We start from the raw sequence: 27,913 nt of genomic DNA, 5'->3' as shown, positions 1-27,913 counted from the left end.
CTTATAAAGAGAAGTTAATTATATTATATTATACACATATACATATATTATATATAATATATACATATAAAATTATTTCATTAATTAGGATCGTCAAAATTAAATTTTTTCTTTTTTGAGTAAGCATTTATTATTAATAGTATATAATTAAAATTCTATAAGCCTGTCTGCATCAGTGAGCACTTCGCGAGAATGTTGGCTGCCAGATGTCACAATGTGTTGAGCTCCGACTAAGCAATCCTTCAATTCAGTACCTTCTTCGATGGTACAACCATTACATAGTATACAATTGTGGATAACACATCTGAAAAAAGATGATAGAGAACTTGTAAGTACTCATATTTGACGAATAGAAGAAAAATCTCAATCAGGATACTCAATATTATTTTGAACTCTCACCTTTGTTTAATAGTTACATGTCCCATTATCACGCTCTGGGATACTCTTGTTTTAGATTCTACAACACTGTTTGGCCCAATATAACTGTGCTTAAGCGATGTTTTCTCTTCAATAGTCGAATTATCATCTACGCAACATTCCTGCATTTGTGTACTACGTATAGTCACTGTACTCGAGATATTTGGCAGTAGCGGCAACTGCTCGGTATTTTTGCAATTAGCACCCCACCATTCTAATATCTATACAAAATTTTATTCTAAAGTTAATACTCTCTTTTTTATATACTTGTAATTTTTTATATTTTTTATATACTATAATATATAAATAAATTAATATATAGAAAGGATATACTAATATATAAATATATTAAAATATAGATATAATTAAATATACTAAATTATCTTTTTCATTAGGAAGATTTATATCTTACTTTAGCATTTGCAAAGTGATACATCTGTACAGTGTTTGCTCTAAGACCAAACTTTTCATTTGATATATGACCATAACATCGTATTATATCTCCATAATATGCTTCTTCCAAATCAGTGCTATGGTCATTGAATGCTGACATTTTTCTTATCAGTTTGTCTAAAGGTTTCTCCACTGCAAATCGAAAGATATCTTCCTTCAGATCTACTTGCACCATAGAAGTATTTCTGTCATCTACAGTCTTAGGTCTAGATAACTGTTTGCTAACTATGTATGGCAAAAGTTCACCTTTCAATGTGGTAAAATTTCTGTGAAATATTTTTCATTAAGTTTAAATTAAATTTTAAATATTACTTTTTTTAAATATTTCTCATTGCTAAGATTTTACTCACTTATTAAATACCAAAAAGTCTAACACCCATTTATTAATGATATACAAATGTGCATCCATCAATTTGGAATGAACAGTGAAGCTGGTATGCTTCCTCAGGAGTCTCTGTGAGATATTAAATGTTTCTTCAAAATCAGATGCAGAAGCCAAGAAAACTAATCGTCCTGTGTTATTGTCGATACCAATTAAGTCTGTCTCTGGTTTCTGTTTATTCTTTGGACCTGGTGTTACAAAGTCATCTGGCACTTTTGGTACAGGCAGCATAAGAGCTGTTATACTTGCATTATGTTTTCTGTATAAATTCAAGATTTTGGATATATCGATATTTGCAATCAGATCGCAAGATATCACCAAGAAATCTGTATATATCTTTTCATGAATGAGTCTGATGGAATCGGCTGTCCCAAGATCCTCAGCACCTGGAATCCCTACAATTTCCAACTTGATTTTTAAACCCAACTTATCCAACGCCGCCGATACTTCGAATTTTGTTAATTCAGAAACCACCACAATCGCTTCCTTGAATCCGGAACGTTCGAGAATTTGCAGAGGATACCAAATCATGGGAACGTTCGCGATTGGGAGCAAACATTTCGGTTGACCTGCCGTAAGTTCTGTCATACGAGAGCCTTTCCCTCCGGCAAGCACGATGGCTTGAAACTCATTGTAATGAACCATTGTTCTCGTGTATGTGAGAGAGAAGCCTACAATAATCAAGATAAGAATATATTATTATAAAAAGCTTTTAATTTGTAAATAACAACGAAAGACACATAATACCTATATCAATAAATGTACTAATACGTATTAGCTTATGCTAATGCATTTCAGTGCGATGCAGTCAGATTATTTATTCCAAATCAAGCACATCGGTTTCAAAAAAACAATAATCATGAATACTGAAATTTACGGCTACGCGAAAAGTCTCCCAACGAAAAGACTGAACACGCGATCAGATGATCGATCTCACGCGGCCATGTGTTCGCATCACGTTCTAACCTAAAAAAAGTAACAGATTCCCCTAAAAACCGACGAGTCTTTGAAGACGAATAGTGTTCTTGGTACGATGAGTAGCGAGTCCGCGGAAAGTGTGATCACGGTGGGCATCCACGTGATAGTCAAGAAGCAGAGCTTCAGTAAAGTATACAGGGTGTCTGAAAATGGTACTCTGATGTTAGGGAAAAACCAGAGGGTGGAGATGCACGAGATCATCGGCAAACCGTTCTGGAGCACATTTGAGATGGTGCCGAAGCATGGCAGCAAAAACACGTACTCGTTGAAGCTGGTGGAGCGAACGGAGTCGTGGGACGACCTGAAAGGCGAACTGAGCGGGCAGGACAATCGTCTCATCACCGATGACGGTACGTCGCAGAGACTGTCAAAGGAGGAGATCCTGCAGTTGCAGGAGTCCGGCAAGAGCGGCAAGGAGATAATTGGCAGTCTCATCGAGAACAGTACGTCCTTCGCGGCCAAGACTGAGTACTCGCAGGAGAAGTACATTAAAAAGAAGGAACGCAAGTATTTCAGGTTCCTGACGATATACAGGCCTACTATCCTGTCACTACACGAGGTGTATTTCAGACAGAATCACGACAAGATCGGCGGTTTGAGAATGGACTCCCTGGCGCAGATATTGTCCTACAGCGATGTACAGGCTGATGGTTTGCACATGCTCTATGACAGCGGATGTCAGGGATTACCCGCTGCAGCTATGCTGAATAGAATAGGGGAAAACACCAGTGGGTATTTGATCAATCTGCATCCAGGCAATGTCCCTCAAATCGCGATTGTTCAGGCCATGAATTTTCCACAGGAGTTAAAAGATAGACACATTGCGGTGAATATTTATAGTTTCCTGAGATTACATTATCAAGGTGAATCGAGTGTATTAGACAATATATCCTCTAAGAAGATTACTGATCATATAAAAGGAACACAAGATATTGAAGAATCAGCAGAAAAATCAAATGGAGAAACCAAGAATGACGAAATACCCCAAATGGATACTAAAATTTCAGAGCTTGAAACTGACACGAGAGAAAATATAGTCTCTCGTTGCAACACTGAGAAAGGTACTGATACTTTGAAACGGAAACTCGATGAATCTGAAGAACCCGAAGAAACGATCCCTGTAAAGAAGCCAAAATGGTTTTTGGAGACGCAACGTGCTTTGGATTTATTGAACAACTCGAAAGCTCGTGGTTTGACTATTATAGCGAAAGAGCATCCTTTAAATATCGTAAACGAGCTATTACCTTTTCTGGGAGCCTCTCGACCATTTGTCATCTTTCATACGTATCGAGAGCCACTGCAAGAAACTTATATAGAACTTAAACAGAAACGCAATGTAATAAATATAAAACTGTTTACGAACTTTTTACGTTCATATCAAGTATTACCCGACAGGACGCATCCTGATATACTCACGAGTGACACTGGTGGCTATATCTTAACAGGATATTTAGTTCAATAATAGCGTTTAATAAATGCGTAATTTAAATAAATTTTGATATATGGAAAATTGAACAGTGTATGTTTCGATAAAGATGTCAAAAGACAAAATATATAACATCAATGATGAAAAAATTATAATTTTTTACATAAATATAAATAATTCTATTTTATACGTTGCATATATTTACATTATTTATTATTGTACTTTCCTATACATTTTATAATCTACAATAATTCCTTTTTTAAAATAATTAATTTTTTAGGAGCTACATTATCCTTTTTAAAAACTGCAAGAGAACCTGCTTAAGTTCTATATATATTATTAAAAAATTAAGTTATAAAGCAAAATAAAGAAATAATAATCCTTTTTTCCATGTATGACAAATCGAAAAATTATTACACGCTCTTTGAGCCTCTATCTAGGTGAAAAATTATCACATGATTATTACACAACATTACAATATTTATCAAACTGTATATCATTTCATAACATATTGCTTATAATATGTATTATGTATATTTATTTCAAATTCTTCGCAAATATTTGTACAAAGTGTTTGTATTGCTTCGATTTTTACTTTTTTTTTCAATCTCTTATTTTATAAATTTTACAACAGCGTTTTGAATCAAGAAACTTGCCAAACATAAAGACGAAATATTCTCTTTCTGTTATTTTCTCATTATAATTATTTAAAAAAAAAATCGCGTCCGCCAAACAGAACTATATCTGGCGCCATCGCGCGCCATAATCGGCGAATCTTGTTCGTTTGGCCTTCTCTCCGCACTCTCCGATTTGGCGAACATTGTCGGAATTCTCGGAAGGCCTCCGTTCGGAGGGTCCTCTTCACCTCTCTTGTCTCTTACGTGGAAATTGAATCGTAGACCTCCATACTCTCCTCGTAGATCTCCACAATCTTCTTATCTCGGTTGAATAAAATTGCGAGGATGCCGACGAACAGTAATCGCGTGACTTGTACGCGAGCTCTCCCGCGGGCAAAACCCTTCTCCTTAGGTTAGAACAAGATCGGAGTAAATTCGAGACACCTGATCGTGCGCGCGACAATCTCGAGTTGCAAATTAAAATTCGCGAGCTCGCTGATCCCCGATATCGCGCTATCTTCCTTTCCTGTTTTCTCTCCGCTGACAGATAAAGAGTTCCGCGTGCTTACATCATCATTAACCGTCATTGGTATTGCGTCAAGTTTCGCATTGCTGTGTAATAATCGCGATGGCCACCTGGGACGGCTCGTTCCCGGACGATCCGAATTATTCCGCCCGGGACGCCTGTGCCACGCGAGACAACTGGATGTACCTCGACGACAACTCGGCGTATCTGCAAGACGTCTCCGCGAGGTGCTACTATCCGGGAGCAGGTGGTCGACCAGTGTACGAGCAGGACGGACCCGCCGACCCTTTCTATCAGCATCCGTCGAATATGGTGCCTTTAGAAAATACCTATCAGGAACACATACTGCCAAGCTCGTCGTCCGTTGCAGGCGGCTCGCAAACGTCGAATAATTCGCATAACGCGCCCTTCTTCCGTGACAATCACAAGCCGAGATCCAAGGGCAACAGAACGATCAGCTTGACGACATTCACTACGTCAAAAGGCGATACCATCCAGTCCAGCATAGTGCAAAACTCAAATTTACATGCTACAGCCAACGAATTCGTGCCAAACAGTATTAGATTGAATAAAAAGGACAGATTTAGTAAAAAGGACGATTATAATAACATGGCTGGAGGTAGTTTTGATGCGCAGGATTTCAGACCGAGATCATTTAACAAGTATACATCAGATAATAGATACAAGGGTGAGAGACGCTATGATAATAGAAGGGATGTAAATTATAGGCAAAAGAATCCACAAGATGCACAAATACCATCAAGATCTAAATACAGGGATACTCAGAGAAATGGGAGAAATTACAATAAATTTCAGAATGGCAAATATTATAATAGAAGGTATCAATCAGATGCATTATTTGTAGAACAATATGCTGATAAATATGCTGATGGAAAAGCTCGTACACCTACAACTGAACTCAGTGATTCATTTGATAGCCAGGAAAATAAACCCTCTGCTAAAGGATTTCAGGAGAATGACTCATCTTCAGATGTTGGTAGAAGCAGAGAGGGTACGTGCAAGGATAATGACTCGGAGAAAAATACTTCCTTGCAAGTTCTTGAGACACAGCGAAATAAATCTAAACAATTCACTGACCACACTAATGCATCTAATTATAATAAATATAATTATAAATATAAACATTATTATAAATACAATTCAAATGATGTACAGTCTGAACCTGATAATAAATATAAAACTGCAGCTACAAAGTATATGCATAAAAAAAACAATGAGGTGACAGCAAATCACAAAGAGAGAAACTTGGAAAATTGGAGAGATAAGACAGAAGATAACGAGATAGCACGAGTACAAGGAAAAAATATGAAGAAAAAACATAAAATTGGTAAGATTATACAATTTTTATCAAAATTAAATTATTATATAAAACAATATATATATATAAAAAATTGTTATTTTATTTTATTCTTGTCAGATGATGATGCAAGTCAAAGGGAAAGATTGACAGAGCAATTGAACAAGGGAATATTAGAATGTTTAGTTTGTTATGAGCATATCAAGCAAAGCGACTATGTTTGGTCCTGTAGTAACTGTTGTCATGTATTACATCTAAAATGTATAAAAAAATGGGCTAAATCGTCTCAGAGTGGTAAGTAAGAATAATACTTCTTAATAATACTTCTTGTTATGACAAATTATGAAATATGAATTTTAGAGAACAGTTGGAAGTGCCCAGCCTGCCGGGATATGAGTTTTCTCGTACCAGAGGATTATTTCTGTTTCTGTGGAAAGAGAAAGATGCCGGAATGGAATCGTAGGGACGTGGCACACTCGTGTGGCGAGATCTGTGGTCGAAATCTATCCAAGAACAATTGTACACACAAATGTAATCTGCTCTGCCATCCCGGCTCTTGTCCACAATGCGTGACTATGGTGACCAAGTATTGTGGCTGCGGAAAAATGTCGAAAATACTGCTATGCAGCGGTCAGCAATTATTGCAGTGCGATTCGATATGTGAAAAGAATTTGTCATGCGGCAAACATACTTGTCGGAGAAAGTGTCATCAGGGAGAATGCGGGCCTTGCGACAAAACCGTGCAACAAAGTAATATTTTTGTGCTCTAACATATATTTCATTTTTAAGACATTATATTAAGGTTGTAATGGATAAAAGTTAGCATGAGAAATCGATATATAATAGTTTTGTTTTTCATTTTTGTTTAGCCTGTTTTTGTGGTAAAAATACTCAGGAGGTACCTTGCCGAGCTAATGTCACAGATACATATTCCTGTAATAATATTTGTAACAAACCATTGGATTGTGAGAAACATTATTGCCAAAAAATCTGCCATTCGGAAGCATGCGAACCTTGCTCCTTGACGCCCGAGAGAGTCACGACGTGCTGTTGTGGTCAGACACCATTAACAGAAAAGAGAGAAAGTTGCTTGGATCCTGTGCCTACCTGTGAAAAAATCTGTTCTAAACGTTTGAAGTGCGGCCAGCCTAGTAAGCATCTGATGGAAAATATTACATACTTTCCATTTTATTATCATATAAATATATTTAGTACATGATTTTGTTCGCGCAGGTAATCCACACATCTGCAAGGCACTATGCCACGTCGGTGAATGTCCGGACTGCGATTTGAACACCAATGTCAAGTGTCGATGCGGTAACATGGACCGCGAGATCGCTTGCAAGGACCTGACGAGTAAAGCCGACGACGCGCGCTGCGAAAAGCGTTGCAAAAAGAAACGATCTTGCGGCAAGCATTACTGCAATCAGCTATGTTGCATCGATATCGAGCACATCTGTCCATTGCCATGTTCGAAAACATTGAGCTGCGGTCGGCACAAGTGTCAAGAGAGATGTCACATGGGTAAGTTTTATTGCAATTATTCGTGCATGATATCGGATCGCAGGGCGAGAAACGAATTTCTCCTTTCGTCGACAGGGAGATGTTTGTCTTGTTGGCAGAGTAGTTTCGAAGAGCTGTACTGCGAATGCGGTGCTGAGGTGATCTATCCACCAGTACCGTGCGGTACGAGAAGGCCCGCATGCAATCGACCATGTTCCCGCGAGCATTCCTGCGATCACGAGGTGCTGCACAATTGTCACAGCGAGCCCACGTGTCCGCCTTGTGGCGTTTTGACTCAGAGATGGTGCCACGGTAAACACGAGCTTAGGAAAGCCGTACCGTGCCACGTGAAAGAGATCTCGTGCGGTTTACCGTGTAACAAGCCGCTGACATGTGGACGGCATAAGTGCATCACAATGTGTCACGCCGGGCCGTGTGAAAGACCGGAACAACAATGTATGCAACCTTGTAACACAACGAGGGAGCTGTGCGGACATATCTGTGCTGCTCCGTGCCACGAAGGCAAGTGTCCAGATACGCCTTGCAAAGAGATGGTTAAGGTAAGAATAACTCATCCTTATATATCAAGTAACTAGAAGGATGCAAAGATAATTACAAGCATGACGAAATCATTCGAGAATTTTTACATCCTATATCTTTGATTATATTGCAGGTTACATGTCAGTGTGGACACAGAACTATGAGTCGTGTTTGCGCGGATAATGCACGAGAATATCAACGGATAGCGAGCAACATACTAGCCAGTAAAATGGCCGACATGCAACTCGGCCATTCCGTCGATTTAGAAGAAGTATTCGGGCAAGGCGCAAAGAAACAGAATCAGCTAAAGACCTTGGAATGCAATGATGAGTGCAAAACAATAGAGAGAAATAGGAGACTCGCACTGGGATTACAAATCGTCAATCCTGACTTGAGCGGCAAGTTAATGCCCAGATATACCGATTACATGAAACAATGGGCCAAGAAAGATCCGCATTTTTGCCAAATGGTCCATGACAAATTGACGGAATTGGTCCAAAAAGCGAAAACATCTAAGCAGAAATCTCGAAGTTATTCATTCGATGTTATGAACAGAGAAAAGCGCCATTTCGTGCATGAGTCGTGCCAACACTTTGGTTGCGAGAGTCAAGCATATGACGAGGAACCGAAAAGAAATGTCGTTGCCACTGCTGTGAAAGATAAGGTGAGAGATCATTTATTTAAGTTCAACGCATCTTTATAATAATCATCTTTATAATAAATATATCCCATTGCAGTGTTGGTTACCAAGCTATAGTTTATTAGAAATGGTGCAGCGGGAGAAAGGACAAAGAAAAGTTCCAGGACCGGTACTTAACGCTTCTAAGGGAAATAATTCTACAAAGTAAGATATTTACGTTCACAATAGTTATATATAGTGATTAAATTAACAAATAAAAATAAAATATAATTATATAATTGTATTGTAGGACTGTTCTTTCGTTACCCGTAAAACAGAATCAGAAATCATTACCATCGCCATCAACTGCAAAAACATCTGATAAAGAGATAGATTATTTTGACTATCAAGGATGAATCGGTAAATAATTAATGTATAGAACACAACTGTATAATGAGCTGTATAATGTGTATCATAAATGAAGTTCTATTGATACAACTGTAATTATACAATGAATACGGTGATTTTGTAAGTAGAAATGTAAGACACATTATATTGTTATCAGTCATTTTCGATTTGTTTTTCTTTTTTTCTTTTTTTTCATATTGAATGTAAGTTTTAATTAAAGGCAAATTCATTAGGTTTATACTATAAAAATTTAACAATAATAGAGAGGTTTTTATGTCTATAAAGATTTTGATGGATTAATTATTAGCAGGAAAGATATTATTTTATTATATAATTTCCAAAACATTTGAACGATATATTCTTGTTAACCCTTTCGTGACCAGTGGGATATATATGTCCCACATACAATTTTGTTTCCCCGAGTTCACTGGTACGGCAGTATACTAAAAAATAAAACAGTTATTACAGTAATACAGGAAATAAAAATTAATTCGGTCACGAAAGGGTTAAAATAGAATATAAAAATGGCATGCAAAAAAATGTAATATGAAAAGAATAATCAGCAATATACTTCTTTTTCCTACAAAAGAGAATAGTCTCTGATTTTTCTTATTATTTCAAAACTATATATACTCCTTAAACTTAATCTTTAATTACAAAAAGTTTTCATTACTTTAAATCGATTTTGCATATTGATATAATATATTAAGTACAACTATAGATTTTTGTTTATATTAAACAAAGTGTTCTTCAAGTTTTTTTCAAGTTTTCAAGTTTTTTTCTCTTTATTTCTACACAATTCTCTTTTCTTCAATAAACCTTTTACATAATTGTTAATTATAATATTGATATTTCTTAAATATAACAATATGATAATCTTTACTAGAATATAATAAACTAATATAAATGATAGCGATATAAATGATAAATTTTTATATTCTACTTTTGACTACTCAGCTACTACAAGACAAATTCTACTACGTATAGAATGTAGATGTACAAAGTATCTAAAAATCAACTGACATCTTTTTACTTGGTCAAAGTTATATTGCTAAGAATAAAGTCAGTGCTCTGTAGGTGCTATATGATATAGATTGATATCTTTTATACTTTTGGGTATCTCAAGAATGTTTTCAAGAGGCATTCTTTTATAATTCATTAATAAGAATTATGGCAAAATTGATCTTGATTGAGACTGTAATATATTATTTTTTAAATATTTATTGTAATTTACAACTTTATTTGATATAGGTAGCTATATTTAATTATATACCCAATAGTTATGTGTGTTAAGAAATTATTAACTTTTCTAATCAGATATACACAATAAAGAGCCTTTATTGGGTGAAAACTTTAATAATAATAATTATTATTATTATATATATACATATATATATATATATATATATATATATATATATATATATATATATATTGTGATATACATTACAATCTTACATCAGTAAAAATAGTGATTATATATATATATATATATATATATATATATATATATATATATATATATATATATATATATATATATATTAAAATTTCAAAGTTCTTATCAATTTGATTAAAACAATAGTTGTTGTTTGTTATTGTACATCCAATTGTATATAAATATTTATCTATGTCTATAGTTTTTTTGTAGAAGAGTTCTTGTTAGAATAATAAGATTTTCTCTTGTAAACATTTAAAATAGTTAACACGAGTATTTGGCACATGAAACATCAATGATAAATTTTAGATATATATTACTCTACTCTTTTATTATACTATATATATAAATTTCAAACAGATAATATTACTGAGAGACCTTTTATGCTCCTGTAAGTATTATTACTAGATTTCTCACTTGTTCTATATTTGGTTGTTCTACAGTAAGATTATAACGGAATGATATATATAAATAGAATTAATATATTTGTGTGGGTATATATATTTATAATGAAAAACAAATATACATAAAATATTAAAATATTTATACACAACGAGCAAAATATAGTGGTATATACAATACCACATATGAACAAAATAATTTGGTCGCAAGTGTCTGCAAAAGATATATTATTTAAAATTATAATAAAAAAATTTAGATATAAAAATGAATGTCTTTAATGTGCACGGAGTTTTCAGAAATAAAATAATATTTAATTTACCTTAATGTAAAGCAAAATAAAATAAACACAATTACAAAAAAGTCTATATAATGATAAAGTTTTGTTTTTTTTTATCGTAAATTGATTTTTACAGTCTTTTATCTCACGGAATATAGTGTTATTTATAAGCTTACATAAGCGTAAAATGGCCTCCTATTCTAAACACATAAATATGGTATCACATATAGGATCACAACACTGTTACAAATTCCACTTGCAGATAAGTTATCTATGTCATTTAGTCATTGTGTAATTTTGTTGAACATTCAATAATAGGGCACTTTGAGAATTTGGGTTCGTACTTTTTACTTCTAAGCATTGGTGCGGTTGTAAACACATAGTAAAAACGCGGTTTTTCATGTGTTATCCATAAAAGTCATCGATTATTTTTTAACATTTTTGTTCATATATATACATATACGCAGTCAATTTCTTTTTTTTTTGTTTTTTTTTTGTTTTGCTTCGAAAATATTCCCCATGGATTATATATGAGTTAAAAAAATGATATATATTTCAACAGCAGAAAAAATATATGTGTATATATATATATGTATATATATCTTTCTGCAAAAGAATATAGTGAAAGTTATTAAATTAATTAATTGGAAACCTAATTTAATGTAAAAAATAGATATCTGTTTTGTGATATACATGCTTCAAATGAACACTTTGCACGAGAAGTGGATTTTAGAAATATTACTATTGCACCAGCTATCAGATGTGTTGTCTAAACACATATCTCGTGTTTATAAAATGTTATACTGATCTATTGCTATGTTTTTAGCACATTTTACGAGACTCTGTCTCGTCTGTCATGTATTGGTATCAATGCCTTTTGCACGATCTCTGATAGAAATTGCTACCAATTCATGATAATGACTATCTATGTGAAAATAAGAGTATCATTAAATTTTATATAACACAATTCTTTTCAATTAAAAATATTTCGGTTTTAGAGCAAGCATTCAAGAGAATAACGAATGTAAATATATTGTGATCGAAATTATTATTAAGATACACATATGATATGTTTGAGTATGTGCATGCGCGCAACATGTGTGTATTCATACAGATATTTTATTCATACATACATATGTGTGTGTGTGTTTATGTGTGTATTATCGTGCGCACTCTATTATACACAAATATGTCATGTATATCTCGATATCCCGATCACAGTACATTTATATTTGTTATTTTCTTTAATGTTCGCTCTAAGGTCGAAATTTTTAATCGAAAAGAATAGTGTTATATATATATATATATTATATGTATGTACATAAAATTTGATTATTTAAAATAACCAAGGAATTACATCACAAAATATATTAATCGTCGCGTGAAGGAATGATACTAAAACAGTAAAATAAACGAGAAGAATTATCGTTTGGCATCTTCATTCTTTGAATTACGGCTGAATGTACTATTGCTTTATATGTAAGGATTGTTTCCTCTTTTTACACGCGAGGAATAATTAGGATAACTACTCAGATATTGATGTCGCGGACTTACTGATGGCTGTTTAGTTACACTCGCCATGGCGCAGCCCATCACAAGTTCAAATGCTCTTGATATTGTTTGGTATAACAGCCATGGCCACGGCTTGGGAAATTGCGTCGGTGTTGGCTGTGTACCATATTGTACAGTTTCAGCGAAGAATCCTTAAAAACAAATTAATTGTATTAGCATTATTATGAGAGATATTAGTAAAATATCTCGAGTTTATTTTTGTTATTGTGTTATTTTAATTATATTTAATAACTGTATTAAATACCGTATGGTCCAAAAATACGAAAGGCATCCGTGATGCACAAAAGTATCCCTAGAATTGCAGTGGCGCGCGTGACATTTAATACTCTTCGCACCTGAGACTTTCTGGCAGCCGCGGTATCCGCTTCTGGTATATGCAACGGTGTATCGGATTTTGCTCGATTCACATATGCGATGTGATTCAATATCGAGTGAAGAGTAAAATCCGTGCTCTGCAAATAATGTTTTATTATTTTATCGTGAAGTTCCAGTCGACAAAGACTCTATAAGCGTATTTAAAAGAATGTCGAAGAATGCGTGTTTTGTTTTCGATAAATTGAATGAGATAATAAGTCGTACCATAACTCTTGCTTCGTTAGGCGTTTCAGGAAGCAAGTTAGTTTCCGCTGTAATATTTTCCGGATCTTCAAGGTTTTTGTCATTCCATGACAGATTCTTCTTGCGCGTTTTCGTCTCTTCATCTTTGCTCTTCGAGTTATCTTTCATCAACGCCGCCTTCTCGCTGCAATCAGGTTGATCCGAATCTGATTCGGATTTCTCCTGCATCTCCATCTTTACAGGTACTATACTCTGAAAGTGCGTAGGACTCCTATCCAAGGTTCTGATGCTGATATCGCTACTTCGACGATTTATAATTAACGGCTTAATATGAACGAATTCGGAGTTACGTCGGTAGCAGCTCTCGGAATTTCTACGCGAGTCAGATCGAGACGATACGAAATTACCAATGTCGGAACTGCGTCTTGAACCTGAAATATTATTAAGCAATATGTAGATAAAAGAAGGTATCTATAAGGTATATCTTAAAAAGCACCCATTAAATACATAGCGTTATTCCTGACCAACAATTGAGTTGCAAAGTTCTGAATCATTTTTTTCTATAATGCTTAATAAAGCAGTAATTATGGAATAGCCGCGCGCTTGATAGTGTACATGAGCGCATACTAGCAGGCGCGCGGCTCGTTGATGTGCGCTCGGCTAAAACCACAGTTCTCGGTTGATTAACGTGATTTTACTCCATAATTACTAATTACTGAAGCATTATAGAAAAAAATGGTTCAGGACTTTTCAACTAGATTTTTGATCAAGAATAACATTGTATACTTAATGGGCGCTTTTTAAGATCCCTGTACATCTGATTTTTACATTCTTGTACATCTGATTAAAATCTCAAACATATCTAAATTAAAAGATGAATCTTGTATTTTATATATGATATTTACCCACAGGACTGAGATCCAGAACTTTAGGCAATCTAGCATGTTCATTTTCAAGCGGTAACATTCTTCTAGGTGTACGATTACCGAAATCGCTGTTCCTCCTGAGCTTAGTCGCAAACTGTGAGCCGCGATTCTTTTCATGGGTGAAATCGGAGCAACGTCTCAGTTCTCTGGTGCTACCTGACAGCGTGATATTCTCCGAGTATCGTCGAGATATGTTGTCGGGTGAACGGCTTCTCTCAAGCGGCTCGTCTCCTCGTACCCTCGGAAAATGCCTGGGACTACCTTCCGTCATACGTCTGCATTCCATGTTTGGGGACGTATCGTCCTCGTTTATGAATCTGACGCTACACTCCGAATTTCTGCGTGACGATCTGTTGGATGTATCGCTACCTCGTCGGCTAGCCATTGAACTTCTGCGACTCGGACTGGACACAGTTATAATCGGCAAATTAGCGATCGATGGGGTGGGAGTGGGCGGTCTCACGTAGACCTCCGGTACTGCCGATTTCTGTTCCTGCGACGGTGATTGTACAGTGCACGCGGGTACAATCGGAACACGAGTCGCTTCCTTCCGTGCTGGTTCTTCCACCTTATCTGGCTTGTCCACCTTGGCCGTGACTCGCGATTCTGAAATCATAAATCTCAGTCGGATCTATTCACATTTGGAGGAGAGATTCATAATAAAGTATTACCTTCTTCCGTGACAGCCTCTTCCGCGCTTTTACCTGCGTTCGCGGGTTCGGATTCCTCCGGACTCTTCATCTTTGGACCAAGTAAGGTGGGTACCAACGCGGCAGCGACTGAAGTCGCCAAATTGCTATACGGCGCCAATATCGCGAGCTGCATGATACCTGAATCACAAGTAAGAGTGATTCAGATTAGAGGCAAATGACACGAAAATGGAAGAAAGCGGTAGATTTTAAAAGAAGAAGAAAATATATTAAAACTGAGATATATAAGAATAAGATAGAGTCGAATGGCAAGAGGCAGACCTTTCTGATGTGCGTTGGAATTGTCCCGTGTCAACATGCTGCTCGGCATGGTACGAAGCAGATGATCTACCTTATAAGCCGCGTGCAGGAACGCGAGATACAGGAAGACACTCGATACGAGAAACGCCGCTTGAACCACGTATTTCGCCATGTAGCAATTATGGGAGGACAGAGTGATGTCGCTGGCGATTATGAAGAAGAAATGTGCCGTTATAATGAGACTGAGGCAGGATTCTTTTTGTATCTTCTCCGGGCCAAATTTCAGCTATTGCAAGATACCCATGTGAGAAATTTGTAATAGCAATTTATACTACATTAAACTTGTTACATTTTAGTATAAACACCTTCGTCAGTTGCAGGAAAGCCAATTGTATTAGGCAGAAGGCAGACGCGATACACGGATATCCAATGTCCCATAATATCGACCCGATGACCTTCGGTATCATCTCCTTGAGATTGTATGGATCTATGAACAGGCATGCTGCTCTCGACGCTCCGAGTAAACATAGGAATATATTAATCGTGGACATGAACGGCCGGCTCGATATGAGAGATCTGTATAAAAAGAGACAATCTCGAGGTAAATGTAAATGTTCGTTAATATCGTCGATAGGTGTATACGGACGTACCTTAAATTTAGAATAGAGAAGAATGTATAAAACCCAAGTACGAAGAAAAGGCATGCAAAACCGTACGTATGCAGTAGGAACATCCATCTTAAGTCTTGTTGTACCGAACTCCACGACGGAGCAGTGACCAGTGATTTGTCTAGGATTGCAGAGTTCGACGAGTTTGATACGCAATTTTGTCCGGCAACAGGCGTTGGGATCGTTATGTTTACACCTAATTGACAAAACATTCGAGTGAGAAACGATGCGTGTGTCGTAAATATTCATTTGTGTTTACATAAAGTATAATAAAATGCAATTTATCCCATTAATTGTTGCACACTTTTTTATATGTAATAATTGATCGCGTTTAAATATTTATAGTATGCAATTTTCTAAACTTCAGTTTTAATGAAACATACCATGTTATTCAAAAAATTTTTCGCGCTATGCGATGATTCTGACGTCAAAAGTTCGATTACATGTTTTACAAATACAGAAATGAAACTACCATTTATTATATATATAGTAAACTCTATGTATATTAAACATTAAGATATAATGAAGATAACTGACCACGAGTCCAATTAGCCAGCCTATTCATAATCTCTCGATATGTCCACAGCACATCACTGAATCTTGTAGCGTCAGTTAGTCAGTCTTACGATAGACAATGTTTAATATGTTGCCGTCTTTAATGTAGCACACGACGTTCCGCGGGATGACGTTGGTGAAATGTGGGTAGCAGCAACAGGCTTTACCTATAGAATGGCTTGATTCACGCACCCCTTCTCACTGAATACAGCCACTGTCTCCCTTCAGTTAGGATTATTGATCTTAGTTGAAGAGAGGGTTGGAGGGGAGGCACTTATATTGCCCACATAAAGCACCTGGCCTGCTGGTCAGTTGTTTATCTTTAGAGTTTAAATGGAGCAGCGTTAAATTTATCGGTCTATGTTATGTTATGATTCACACCGGCTTTGTTATTTTTGTAAAAGGGAACTTCTGTCTTAGTTTTATCGACGTTTCCTAAGAATTATAAATTCCAACTGCGGCATAAAAGAATACTTCGGGGAACGTACAAAGGGGATAAAAATAGTTTGATAATATATTACATATTGAACTTTTTTATTATACGAGATAAATCTTATCCGGTAATCACAGGGCATCAGCTTTTAAAAAATCGATGCCTAACAACTTGAGGAGACGAGGAGAAAAGAGGGAAACGCGATACAAAAACCAATACGTATTTTTGTCCAAATATCCTAAATGTGACATGAAATCTTTTAATTCGGAACTTATGAACGAGATTAATATTTCTAAATGATACAAAAATAAAAATTAGCAAGAATATAATTAAAACAAGAGAAATTATTTCCTATATAAAAAATATATATCTATTTTTGTTATATCTGTATCATGGGAATAAACATAATATAAAAATTAAATTTCTATGAATAAATATATATAAACTAATATAAATTAACAAAGAGAGCTATAAATGTAAATTAATATACAATATGTTCAAAACTTATGGAATAAACATATTATTTATCAACAGATATTAATACATTATCCTAATTAATATTCCTGTATTATTTACACTTACTGTCTTTTTAAAAAGTTTGAGAAAAGAACATTTATTGAATTTGTACACCACATAATACTTAACTTTTTCCAACAACAAATCACCTTATATGATATTAAATGGGCAGGATAGAAATATGAAGTGACATATACTGATGAAATATTTTTTAAATAATTTTATCTAGATAATGATTCTGTAATGAAACGTAATGTATATATATATATATATATATATATATATATATATATATATATAATATACATATATGTATGTACAGGTATCATATAGTATATAATGTTATCATATTAATATCATATATGGCTTTGTGGAAGCACTATCTTACATAAAAGACAATTTTTCACTTCCCTTAATGTAATTGACAGGCTCTGATTGCAATCAATTGCAACAGAATGAATACAGGACACACAATTTCCGAATATTCCAATGTGTTTTGTCCAGAGAGTTTTTTACATAAAAGGTATTTAAATACAAAGACCAAAAGCAATGATATCAGGCTCCATAATGCTCGTAAAATGCCCACTTTGATCATTCCTTCCATGTACATTCTGATGAATATTATAGCGCAAAAGTATGTATTGAGACCATCGGCTATAAAAAGGGGTGAGAATACTTCCCAATATCCTGATGTGCCCAGGAAATAGTTATCATCTAATTTTAAAGCTAGTAGCACAGTGAAGAATGTTAATGCAACCAAATTGATCCATATCTCAAATATTGTCAAGCCTAGCCAGTGAACAAGTTCATTCAAAGAAAAAATCATTGTAAAAATAATACAACTTTGTATCAGCTATATTGCAATATTATAGTGAATTAGAACATAATAATATGCATATAGTCTCACTACTCAAATGCATTTTTTTGTATAATTAATATCAGTTTGTTTTGGATCTTAGCACAGCAAATGGCACTCTTCTGAAAACACGTATATGTATACCAGAGTTCTGTCTATTTATCTCACAGTTTGCACCATCCAATGTCGTTAATTTATCTGTACAAATATGGACATAATTAAAACTTTATATAAATTTCTGCACAAACATATACACAAAAAATACACTTACCTTTTAGAGTTACAGTAGAAGTTTTTATATCAAGATCTAAGGTTCCATGATGAATCTCCTTTAATCGCAAGGCTAGGTTGACTGCTTTAAACACTGCAGCTCCAAGACCATGGATGATTAGCTCCGATGCGCCTTTATCGAACCGTTTTTCACACTTACGTAAATATCTCTTCAAAATAAATATACATGTCAATATTTCAAGAAACAACAAGTTCTAAAGCAAACATGTTTATTTCTCCAATTAAAAGTACAAGAGATGATTTTGCCTTTCATCTTTTTAAGATGATACTTCCAATTCGAGGAAGTTATCCAGCATATATACATCTCGGTTTTGGTCGAATTCAAAAGTTTTTTGTCTCGCAACGCTTTAAAGGTTATGATTTCTGTGAAAAGTAAGATACCTTGAGGGGAATTCTATTGTTTACGTAGATATCTCTGCCGTTTTTTGGCACTTTTGTCTCATTCTTTCGCAGAATGTACTTGGAATTTGACAAGTTGTTTTTATGGCGCGTGGCCTTTCGTTCGGGGGTGATTTCATTCAACCCCTTTGGATTGTCGCTCGCCTCAGCCATTCTGATATTTTTCGCGGACGATGTCACGTGGAGTTCTCCATGGTCGTTCTCATTATCAACGGCGAGCACTGATTGGTTGCGACCGCTGGACTGTCGATTGCACCAATCAAATCGCGCTGTAGAAGTAGGTGACGAGTACGTGATCAAGTGGGTCACTGACAACAACGCGACATAACCTGCAAAGGATTCGAGGATTCATCGATTGACGAGGGGTGGTTTGTGGTTCTTTCGACAGTCTTAATAAAAGCCGGCAATATTCAGTCGCCACCGGGAAACTCGACGAGCCAGGGCGCGATGAAGGAGCCGGAGGTGGATCCGAAGAACATGATAAAGAGCAGAGAACAGCTCTACAGGATGATGATCAGGTTGTGTATAATCGTCTCTTTCGCATGTATCCTGTTGAATTTCCAGTTTCTTTACTAGTAATATCCTTGCAATCTTCTTTAAACGTAAACGCTCGATTATATCGGGTTGCAACATTGATTGTAATTATAACTTCTAACTGATAGCAAGAAGCAATGGATTGAATAAGTCACGTTGAATATTTCAGTCAGTTGTTCTACGATGGTCATCAAACATTAGCCGTGCAACTGTCCAATATGATACAAGCAGAACCACCGTGTCCACCTTCGGATCGATTGCTCCATTTGATGTTAATCGGCGCTGCACACGAGCCGGATCGTTCCAAGAAGGATAACAGCAACAACCTGTCTACGTTTGCGTCGAGTTTCGACAATACTTTAGGACCTGGACTAGATTTGGAATTTGAGACGGAGACTCAAACTCAGGCCCCGGAACCGGCGCAGTATGAAACTGCATATGTCACATCCCATAAAGGAAATTGCAGGGCAGGAGCCTTTTCAGCGGACGGGCAACTGATAGCTACAGGCTCTGTGGATGCTTCGATTAAGATCTTGGACGTGGACAGAATGCTTGCCAAATCCGCACCGGATGAGATGGCGCCCGGAGATCAGACCGGTGGCCATCCAGTAATAAGAACATTGTATGATCATTTGGAAGAAGTAACGTGTCTGGAGTTTCATCCAAGGGAACCTATACTTGTGTCTGGTAGCCGCGATTTCTCCGTAAAACTATTCGATTTTAGTAAAGCTAGTGTTAAAAAAGCATTCAGGACTATCACAGATGCCGATCAAATCCGGTGTTTGTCCTTTCATCCTACCGGAGATTTCCTCATAGTCGGAACTAACCATCCAGTAGTTAGATTGTATGATGTGAATACTGCGCAGTGCTTTGTGTGTAGTATACCGAGTCACCAACATACAGCCGGAATAACGAGCATCAAGTATTCACCTGACGCAAAGACTTACGCATCGGCTGGAAAAGACGGTAGCATCAAACTTTGGGATGGTGTGTCGAATCGATGTATAAATACCTTTGTGAAAGCGCACGACGGTTATGAAGTATGCTCGGTGACCTTCACGAGGAACGGCAAGGTAGTAATTCTGATGCAAATAATATTGCGCAAGATTTAAGATATATTGCAAATTGCAGAGGAAACATTTGCGCACTTATATATTTCCAAATTGTACTGAGTAATTGTGTAATTTTGAATTTTCCAGTATTTACTGTCTTCAGGAAAAGATTCCTTGATAAAGTTGTGGGAATTGTCTACTAGCAGATGTTTAATAGCGTATACAGGTGCTGGAACTACAGGTAAAAATCTATAAAGGATTTAGGCATACGTGGAATATATTTGGTGCGGTATGCTTTGTTAACATTACAATATTATCATGATAAATGTACAATTTACGGTGCGACGTTTTTTTCAACAGGTAAACAGGAACACAAGGCACAGGCTATCTTTAATCATACCGAGGATTATGTAATGTTTCCCGACGAGGCCACAACTTCATTGTGCGCTTGGAATTCTCGTAACGCATCGAGAAAGCAGTTGCTGTCCTTGGGTCACAACGGTCCCGTGAGATTAATCGTGCACTCACCAACCGCACCCGCTTTTTTGACATGCAGTGATGATTTTAGGGCAAGATTCTGGTTTCGAAGAATGCCGACTCACTAGCAGGTCGCTGTTAGAGTCGACAATTAAAGGACACTAAGAGACTGCAGAATTTCCATTCTTTCTAATAATTACCAATTTTATAAAGAGGTAAAATTACACTGAAATCAAAGGTACATATTATGCATGTATCATAAAGTCGAGCGTATTATGACATTAGATATAATTATGAAAAATATGTTACACATTTATCTAATTTTTTATTTTATCTAGATTATAAGCAACAAACGTACTTTGCATATCTTATTTTATTTCCAATATAAATAATATACGATTTTTAATAATACTTTTCTCTCATAATGAACTCTCTGCGGACAGGGATAAAGGAAAACTTTATCTCAAAGCTGCATATAATTAAAAATCTTAAGGAGATAATCTTACATAATTTTATAAATTATCAATTATACGTGTTTGACTGGATAATACATAAATATATTACATGTAAAAAAAAAACATTTTAAATCAGGTAAGTACGCGCGTGCGTAGTGTTGGCTGTACTCGATTTTAATACAACAGGTGTTTATGAAAATAATTTTGCTCTATTTTTGAAATAATTATGAAAACTTTAAAGCACGATTAATCAGTATCTTCATCGACCAGTTTGACTTGTTATAAAATTATGCCAATTTTAATTCTTCCGCGGTAATTTTCCATTACTTATATTATTTTTAATTACCGAAGAAAACTCTACTCTCTTAATACAACAGCAAGTTGATGCGATTGAAATTATGCGACAGAATTGTATAAAACTTGTTTTACTCGACTTCATAGCATTATTCGAGATACATGCGGATCATTCGATCGATAAGGAATTTCAACGATTTTTAAACGACAAAATATCGAGGCGCGAAAAACGATAAAAGAATTTCGGTGTCGCGTGTTGCGTCGCTACGCGCGTAGTTCGTCGCGGCGGCGCCGGGCGGCGCGCCGAACTCCCGCTCAGGTTTGACGAGGTGTCACGTGACCCACGCTAACCGCCATCTTTCTTTATCGTATAAACAGTGCGACCGGGCGTAGCGCGAATTCTCGCCGTGGAACCGTGGATTTCCCAGTGTTTTTGAGTGATTCGCACGCGAAGAGATGTCCGACGCCAAGACGGAGATCAAGAGCGACAACAACGTCGAGGATGCGTCCAAGGTAAGCGACGTGCCGGCGGTCACGTCAGGAACATCTTCGTCAAGCCGAGTTTTCATGCCGTGGAGCGGCGTGTGTGCGGCGGAGGCATCTCCCCCTTTCCCGCCTCGCGGCCATCGCGGCCACGGTGACGCTCGTTACGTTCGCGCGGATTCCGGACGGCGACGACGACGGCGGCGGCGTACGCCGCCGCCGCCGCCGCACCGTCTACTACGTCGCAGCGCGCGGCCATGTGGTGTCGCGCGTCGAGCGACGGCGCCGCGCGCCTCCGCGCCGTCACCGGTCGGTCGCCCGCCCGCCCGTCCGGCGATTTCTCGTAGCTGCGCCGTGTGTACGTACGTACGCACGCATGCATATCCCCGCGTGTCTCGCGTCGTCATCGGCAAAGATGGTGGATGTTTCTTTACCCCGCGCGAGCTCTCGCCAACAGATCGCTCCGTTGCTCCTCTTGTCAATTTTTCTTTCTCCTTCCCTCTTTCGCCTCGGGCCTGCGAGCCGTATGATCGGCGCCGCGCAAAAAGGCGGGAAATCGCGGCGACGCCGCGCCAGGAACGTGGCCGTGGTCGCGCGATGGCGATCGTCGGCGCGGCGGTCCACGTCCGGCCGGGACGTCGTCGTCGACGGCCGGGTACGGGAGTCGCGCGCGAGGCGTACGTATATACGACGTCGGAGACGATGCGGAGACGGCAAAATGGCGGGAAACTTGAACGAGACGATGGCCTCGGTTCAACGGTCTCCGATAATCTTATCGCGCGAACGTCGTAATTATCGTGCCGTGCCGTGCCGTGTCGTGTCGTGTCCGCTTCTCTTTCTTCCACCGTGACTCTTAACTCTGGAATAATCTCGAGACGCGCGCGACTGCGTAACAAGGCATTTTCTCAATGTATAGATATATACGTAACGCGTGTACGTACATATGAATCGTGTACGTATGTATGTATATGTGCGTGCATATAACGTGCATGCGTATGAGAGCGAGTGAATATAGGAAACTCGGTGATTTTGCAGGAACAGTCGACGGAGGAAAAACCGACTCCGACGAAAAACAAACGAAGCGGGACCAAGAGGCTGTCCACTCTCGAAAGGACCGCTCAGGAGGGTGAGGCAATCCTAAAGGTGCGTCTCGCGGAGAATCATGCGGTAATCTGAAGCAGGAAAAACTTTTCGCGTCGTATCGAAGAGAGACCGGCTTATCATATTTATCCAAAATCTCCATCGAGGTCCCGGCGGTCAAGGTCCTCGTCTCCTCCCCCCCGCCCGTTTATTTCCCTCCGTTTTAGCCTCTCCGTCGTCGACTCTGCCTGCTGCCTACGTGAGTGCATAAGGTGACGGGAGTGGGGACGTCGATCGGCCGGAGAGCGGGCGGTGAGGAGGGAAATAAGCGTCCTAGCACGGTGGGGCACGAGGAACCAATCGCTGCGTAGGCGCCAATTACAATTTGCTATGTATATTCTTGTGCTGTAATAGTAATAAGAATTTGAAAGATAAATCGCGGTGGAAAGTTGATTCCATAAATGTTAGTTAAGATAAAATATAATCCATAAGCGTATAAGTATACGGGATATTATTAAATTATTAAATTAATAAATTATTAAATTAATAAGTTAATATATTTTATATAATTAATATATATTATTAAATTAATATATTTTTAAATATATTTTTTGCAATTTTTGCGCGCGGCTTCTATCGTATTTTTTTATGTAAATCATTCGATACTATCTTAAATTCGTATTTCCTCTATTCTCTTCGTTTGAATTTACTCGGTGCGTTATTCACAGGGCATGAACAAATCCGTCGGCGAAGTAGAAGGGAGAAGACGTACCCGCAGTTCAGCCAGAGGCCTAACTTCGACAACGCCAGTGCCATCGCCCCCCAAAAAGGAGAAAAGAGAAACGTCGACAAAGGGCGGTGGTGGCCGCGGACGTGGACGCCCCAAGAGGCAAGAGAAGAATAATGAAAATAACACCGACGAGGAAACGTCCAACAACAAAAGTGAAAAGCACACGGAAGAAGAGTCTACAAAGATGGAGGTAGACGAGAAAAAGGATGAGGAAAAGGAGGAGAAAGACAGCAAAGCGATACAGAATGAAGACAAAAACGCGGAGGCCGCGGACAGTAAAGACAGTAAAGACGCTGAGAAAACGTCCGAGGCCAATTCCAAGGATGAGAAGTTAACGGAAGAGTCTGAGAACGTGGTGGACGAAGCTAAAAGCACCTCTCCCAGAGAAGAGAAGAAGCAAGAGGAAGTGAAAGACAGCTCGGACTCGAGTCAAGATGCAACGGACACAGCAGCGGAAGCGCCACCTTTATCATCGGATTCCCAAAATCCCTCCAACACTGTTACTACCGAGGAAAATAAGGAATAACCTCTTTTCGCCTGTTTTATGATTACTTTTATGTAAGTAATTTAGCTTTTCCATTATTATTTTAGCTGATAGTATTTTAATCGCGAGCTTTTTTTTCCAAAATACAATTTATAATGAAATATACATTCTTATTAAGATTGTGTTTAGTGTTTAATGACTTACAAGAAATTTATAAAGAAATATTAATACAAAATTTTTATTTTACTGTAGGAGGTACCAAGACGGCGCACATATTGGGGTCACACAAATCCAGTCCCCCTCGTCTATTTTAACTAATTAACACCTTCTTGTCGATCGTTGCTTCAACCAGCGCATTTAGAGTTTTGCTTTTATTTTATCTCCAGACTATTATTTCCAAATAACGCAACTTTCCCGAAAATATGATAAAAATGTTTAAATAAAAGTCTATTGTACTGACGTGAATATTAGAGCTTAAAATAGACTTCATTTATCTCTTTCTGCCTATATTATATATATATAAAAAAATATATATATATATGTATATATATATATATATATATATATATATATATATATATATATATATAAAATAATAATAATGTAGGGAGAGATTGTCAAATCGTGTATTAATAGCTTTAATTCAGTTTCGTCAGTGCAATTTCTAAAGTTTTCACACATCATTTAGACAGGTTTTAAACATTGATAGTATTAATATTAGGTCTTTGCTGTTCGCTCATTCTTTTTTGCGTTATTATTATTGTTCTTTTTTAATAAGATATTGAACTGTAAACTTAATCTAGCCAAGTTTATTTTCGTTAGTGAAAATGTATGCATATATTGTAAAAATTTTATTTTATTTATCAAACATAGTAAAAATTCTTCTTTTGTGCTGGTTAATTAGCGATAAGCAACGCGAGGTGTAGAGCATACGTTGTTCATGTACAATGATAATATTATTGTAAAATATATTTAATATGGACTTATATAGAGAGAAGAGAAGTTGTTTTCAAATCAGAGCTGACATCTCCGGGGTCCTATAGTATAATGAGCCTATGATTCAGATCTGATATGAAAGTAGCTATAAAGATTAATTCGTACATAGCAAATTACTGTAATACTTTTATCGTATATAAATAGTGACTGAATGAAATGGAATATATGAGAATTATGGTGAAATGATTTCTCTTTTTCATGGATTATGCGAAAATAAAATTTCTGAGAAACGCGTCGCAGCGTTATCTGTTTTGCTTTCCTCCTTCGCATAAGTGTCCACTGATAATTTTCTGTGAATGATAATTTTCTAACCGATTGTTAAACTCTGTCTCTAATATTGGTTAATCAACGTAACAAATCAACATTATAGTTATCAATAGATTATACGTTATTTCCATATCGCTTTGAAAGCGATCGGAAAGACAATTTATTATCTAATGGAAATTTTTCGTTATCATTTTTCGTGTCTTTTTCTTATCTTTTAATACGCAATCCGTTTTCTTTTTTCCCGCTCCTGTCCTCCTCTCCTTCGTTTTTATCAGTCCAATATTAAATATGTTAATATTATTATGTATTTGAACTGTATTGCGAGTGTACAGATAGATTATACGATTGATCGATGCACTACGTCTATAGAGTTTACCCCATTTGAGACACCAACGGTAATTATGCCAGCAAGTTTGATTATGTAAAATTACATGTGCAATAAGAAATAAGGATTTTTTTCTCATAAAATTGTATAGGTCTTTAGCTCTTGAACGCGGAAATTTTGCAATGAAAATTAATAATATGCGAAAATATATACGAAACTCCAAGGAGATTTCCCGGCCTCTCTTTGATGCCAAATAGATTTATAGACACCAAGTAGTAGCACGAGAGTATAGTCGCTATAAGTATTTCCTTATAAGTCATACTAATATGTTTATTGAAATTACGTTACAAAGAAACGTAAAACTTTACCATTCCATCTCTCTGTTTTCTTTAATTATCTATAATATCCTCCTGAGATTTTCGATTGTATATAGCGAAGATCAAGTGTAATATACGTGTAAATAGTTTAATATTAAGCTTCGTGTATCACACTGGACCTTTTCTTGATTACTTTTTGTGAAATCTCAGCTCTTAGGGTGCCTCTAGCATTAACACGTTGTACGATATACGAGTGTAGAGAATATCGGCGATTTAAGAATCAAAATCAAGCTCTAATGGCGAGTTTACGTAACTGTATCGCTTTTAAGGTGTTTATTTTAAGAAGTAATCTTTTTTTCCACACATATATACATGGGGAAGATTATTGTACGGTTCGAGATATTAGAATTTCTGTGAAATACACGTATATGTAAGGAAATACTCGGTTTCGTTAACAATTAATCGCTGAATTTGTTAAATTTATTATGTTACTAATTGAAAAATCTTTTTATTTTAATAACACTTGTAGATTTATTCGTCAGAGACGTTTAATATATTTCAAATCCAAATGATTATATATAAGTATATATGTGTGTATGTGTGTGTGTGTGTGAATATCTCTTTTATATAAACTTAAATAAATTTCTAATAGTATATATTATGCATCATTGGCATACACATTTGGTCGAATACAAATTAATTTCTATCAATAATCTAAAATTAAGTATCTCTCTTTAATCCCTTGAATCTCTCTCTTGTGTTGCTCTAAAACTAAATAACAATATTAAAGAAATATACAAGTTAAATTTGTGGATACAATTTACGTTATAAATACATTAATATGATTTTTCAACCTTTAACATATAAGTAAGGATATACGATTGTTTATTATTGTAATTAATGGATTAAATCATACAAATTCAGTAATGAGCAATTCTGTCCATATTTATGAGGCTGATTTCATAAATACCAATTAATCGAGATCTAAACGAATTTGTCCCTTTATATATGAAATTTGATAAAATGAAACGCTTTAATTAATTTTAACGAGTGTGTACAAAGTATAGAAAAAAGAAAATCGATGCAATAAGATGCAAATTTTAGACATTAAAAACAATAGGAGTACACATGATAAGTATTCTCTCTAGGAAAATCGATAAATTTTAATATTTTGTTTGAGGTGCGCGACTGTAATACAATATATTATATTGTATTATATAAATATAAAATATAATACAAATAATATTATTTATAATTGATGTATCATAAAGACAAATCTTTCTTTTTTTAGACGACAACTAATGAATATTTTAATGTTGGATAATAAATAT

General features: G+C 36.4%; 8 protein-coding genes across 10 annotated transcripts; 4 read left to right on the top strand and 4 right to left on the bottom strand.

The window, feature by feature from the left end:
* Position 1: 1 nt before the first annotated feature.
* On the bottom strand, positions 2 to 2,539 carry Eif2bgamma (eukaryotic translation initiation factor 2B subunit gamma). Its single transcript, XM_083103259.1, has 5 exons — positions 2,000 to 2,539; positions 1,221 to 1,923; positions 830 to 1,136; positions 400 to 638; positions 2 to 304 (listed from the first exon to the last, which is right to left on the bottom strand). Exons 2-5 carry the CDS (start codon positions 1,895 to 1,897, stop codon positions 148 to 150), a joined length of 1,380 nt encoding a protein of 459 aa, XP_082959385.1. The 5' UTR covers positions 1,898 to 1,923; positions 2,000 to 2,539; the 3' UTR covers positions 2 to 147.
* Trmt6 (tRNA methyltransferase 6 non-catalytic subunit) lies at positions 1,782 to 3,843 on the top strand. 2 transcript variants are annotated; one of them, XM_083103258.1, is made up of 2 exons: positions 1,782 to 2,318; positions 2,398 to 3,843. In XM_083103258.1, the coding sequence occupies exon 2, from the start codon at positions 2,418 to 2,420 to the stop codon at positions 3,690 to 3,692; it is 1,275 nt and encodes a 424-aa protein (XP_082959384.1). In that variant the 5' UTR covers positions 1,782 to 2,318; positions 2,398 to 2,417; the 3' UTR covers positions 3,693 to 3,843. The 2 variants fall into 2 exon arrangements, with proteins under 2 accessions (XP_082959384.1, XP_082959383.1); XM_083103257.1 differs by having other exon boundaries at positions 1,782 to 3,843.
* Positions 3,844 to 4,374: 531 nt separating this feature from the next.
* Stc (nuclear transcription factor, X-box binding stc) lies at positions 4,375 to 10,468 on the top strand. Its single transcript, XM_083103244.1, has 9 exons — positions 4,375 to 6,147; positions 6,238 to 6,411; positions 6,478 to 6,867; positions 6,987 to 7,268; positions 7,351 to 7,641; positions 7,717 to 8,180; positions 8,294 to 8,824; positions 8,898 to 9,004; positions 9,090 to 10,468. Exons 1-9 carry the CDS (start codon positions 4,902 to 4,904, stop codon positions 9,193 to 9,195), a joined length of 3,591 nt encoding a protein of 1,196 aa, XP_082959370.1. The 5' UTR covers positions 4,375 to 4,901; the 3' UTR covers positions 9,196 to 10,468.
* Positions 10,469 to 10,765: 297 nt separating this feature from the next.
* On the bottom strand, positions 10,766 to 16,922 carry LOC145973669 (uncharacterized). Its single transcript, XM_083103206.1, has 9 exons — positions 16,516 to 16,922; positions 15,961 to 16,174; positions 15,676 to 15,886; positions 15,332 to 15,596; positions 15,032 to 15,190; positions 14,340 to 14,966; positions 13,456 to 13,865; positions 13,121 to 13,328; positions 10,766 to 13,007 (listed from the first exon to the last, which is right to left on the bottom strand). Exons 1-9 carry the CDS (start codon positions 16,541 to 16,543, stop codon positions 12,778 to 12,780), a joined length of 2,352 nt encoding a protein of 783 aa, XP_082959332.1. The 5' UTR covers positions 16,544 to 16,922; the 3' UTR covers positions 10,766 to 12,777.
* A 126-nt stretch (positions 16,923 to 17,048) lies between these two features.
* Positions 17,049 to 18,308, bottom strand: LOC145973674 (transmembrane protein 203). The gene has a single exon (XM_083103211.1). It carries the CDS (start codon positions 18,306 to 18,308, stop codon positions 17,895 to 17,897), a length of 414 nt encoding a protein of 137 aa, XP_082959337.1. The 3' UTR covers positions 17,049 to 17,894.
* On the bottom strand, positions 18,305 to 19,237 carry Rpp20 (ribonuclease P protein subunit p20). Its single transcript, XM_083103210.1, has 3 exons — positions 19,011 to 19,237; positions 18,610 to 18,778; positions 18,305 to 18,536 (listed from the first exon to the last, which is right to left on the bottom strand). Exons 1-3 carry the CDS (start codon positions 19,179 to 19,181, stop codon positions 18,421 to 18,423), a joined length of 456 nt encoding a protein of 151 aa, XP_082959336.1. The 5' UTR covers positions 19,182 to 19,237; the 3' UTR covers positions 18,305 to 18,420.
* An 81-nt stretch (positions 19,238 to 19,318) lies between these two features.
* Cstf50 (cleavage stimulation factor subunit 1 Cst50) lies at positions 19,319 to 21,502 on the top strand. The gene is made up of 4 exons (XM_083103207.1): positions 19,319 to 19,546; positions 19,732 to 20,635; positions 20,762 to 20,855; positions 20,975 to 21,502. The coding sequence occupies exons 1-4, from the start codon at positions 19,476 to 19,478 to the stop codon at positions 21,217 to 21,219; spliced, it is 1,314 nt and encodes a 437-aa protein (XP_082959333.1). The 5' UTR covers positions 19,319 to 19,475; the 3' UTR covers positions 21,220 to 21,502.
* A 674-nt stretch (positions 21,503 to 22,176) lies between these two features.
* Positions 22,177 to 25,906, top strand: LOC145973672 (uncharacterized). Of its 2 annotated transcripts, none has more exons than XM_083103208.1 (4): positions 22,177 to 22,353; positions 23,359 to 23,466; positions 24,132 to 24,751; positions 24,930 to 25,906. In XM_083103208.1, the coding sequence occupies exons 1-3, from the start codon at positions 22,297 to 22,299 to the stop codon at positions 24,717 to 24,719; spliced, it is 753 nt and encodes a 250-aa protein (XP_082959334.1). In that variant the 5' UTR covers positions 22,177 to 22,296; the 3' UTR covers positions 24,720 to 24,751; positions 24,930 to 25,906. The 2 variants fall into 2 exon arrangements, with proteins under 2 accessions (XP_082959334.1, XP_082959335.1); XM_083103209.1 differs by lacking the exon at positions 22,177 to 22,353 and adding an exon at positions 22,621 to 23,275.
* Positions 25,907 to 27,913: the final 2,007 nt, after the last annotated feature.

The sequence above is a fragment of the Camponotus vicinus genome, unplaced genomic scaffold, assembly GCF_025532165.1.
Source record: "Camponotus vicinus isolate PSW18456_S1 unplaced genomic scaffold, iyCamVici1.0 SCAF_6, whole genome shotgun sequence".
NCBI classification, from domain to species: Eukaryota; Metazoa; Arthropoda; class Insecta; order Hymenoptera; family Formicidae; genus Camponotus; species Camponotus vicinus.
This window is presented reverse-complemented; position numbering and strand designations above follow the sequence as displayed.

Bases quoted from the DNA above. Each gene is read 5' to 3' on its own strand.
- Eif2bgamma (XM_083103259.1), bottom strand. From the start codon at position 1,897: ATGGTTCATTACAATGAGTTTCAAGCCATCGTGCTTGCCGGAGGGAAA. The intron at 1,137-1,220 runs GTGAGTAAAATC...AATATTTCACAG, and splicing joins GACTTTTTGGTATTTAATAA to AAATTTTACCACATTGAAAG. The intron at 639-829 runs GTAAGATATAAA...AATTTTGTATAG, and splicing joins ATCACTTTGCAAATGCTAAA to ATATTAGAATGGTGGGGTGC.
- Trmt6 (XM_083103257.1), top strand. From the start codon at position 2,286: ATGAGTAGCGAGTCCGCGGAAAGTGTGATCACGGTGGGCATCCACGTG.
- Stc (XM_083103244.1), top strand. From the start codon at position 4,902: ATGGCCACCTGGGACGGCTCGTTCCCGGACGATCCGAATTATTCCGCC. The intron at 6,868-6,986 runs GTAATATTTTTG...ATTTTTGTTTAG, and splicing joins CGACAAAACCGTGCAACAAA to CCTGTTTTTGTGGTAAAAAT. The intron at 8,181-8,293 runs GTAAGAATAACT...ATTATATTGCAG, and splicing joins CTTGCAAAGAGATGGTTAAG to GTTACATGTCAGTGTGGACA.
- LOC145973669 (XM_083103206.1), bottom strand. From the start codon at position 16,543: ATGAATAGGCTGGCTAATTGGACTCGTG. The intron at 15,887-15,960 runs GTACGTCCGTAT...CTTTTTATACAG, and splicing joins TTCTCTATTCTAAATTTAAG to ATCTCTCATATCGAGCCGGC. The intron at 14,967-15,031 runs GTAATACTTTAT...TTATGATTTCAG, and splicing joins AGAGGCTGTCACGGAAGAAG to AATCGCGAGTCACGGCCAAG.
- LOC145973674 (XM_083103211.1), bottom strand. From the start codon at position 18,308: ATGATTTTTTCTTTGAATGAACTTGTTCACTGGCTAGGCTTGACAATA.
- Rpp20 (XM_083103210.1), bottom strand. From the start codon at position 19,181: ATGGCTGAGGCGAGCGACAATCCAAAGGGGTTGAATGAAATCACCCCC. The intron at 18,779-19,010 runs GTATCTTACTTT...TTTATTTTGAAG, and splicing joins ACAATAGAATTCCCCTCAAG to AGATATTTACGTAAGTGTGA. The intron at 18,537-18,609 runs GTAAGTGTATTT...ATATTTGTACAG, and splicing joins TTCTACTGTAACTCTAAAAG to ATAAATTAACGACATTGGAT.
- Cstf50 (XM_083103207.1), top strand. From the start codon at position 19,476: ATGAAGGAGCCGGAGGTGGATCCGAAGAACATGATAAAGAGCAGAGAA. The intron at 19,547-19,731 runs GTTGTGTATAAT...TGAATATTTCAG, and splicing joins CTCTACAGGATGATGATCAG to TCAGTTGTTCTACGATGGTC. The intron at 20,856-20,974 runs GTAAAAATCTAT...TTTTTTCAACAG, and splicing joins TACAGGTGCTGGAACTACAG to GTAAACAGGAACACAAGGCA.
- LOC145973672 (XM_083103208.1), top strand. From the start codon at position 22,297: ATGTCCGACGCCAAGACGGAGATCAAGAGCGACAACAACGTCGAGGAT. The intron at 22,354-23,358 runs GTAAGCGACGTG...GTGATTTTGCAG, and splicing joins ACGTCGAGGATGCGTCCAAG to GAACAGTCGACGGAGGAAAA. The intron at 23,467-24,131 runs GTGCGTCTCGCG...CGTTATTCACAG, and splicing joins AGGGTGAGGCAATCCTAAAG to GGCATGAACAAATCCGTCGG.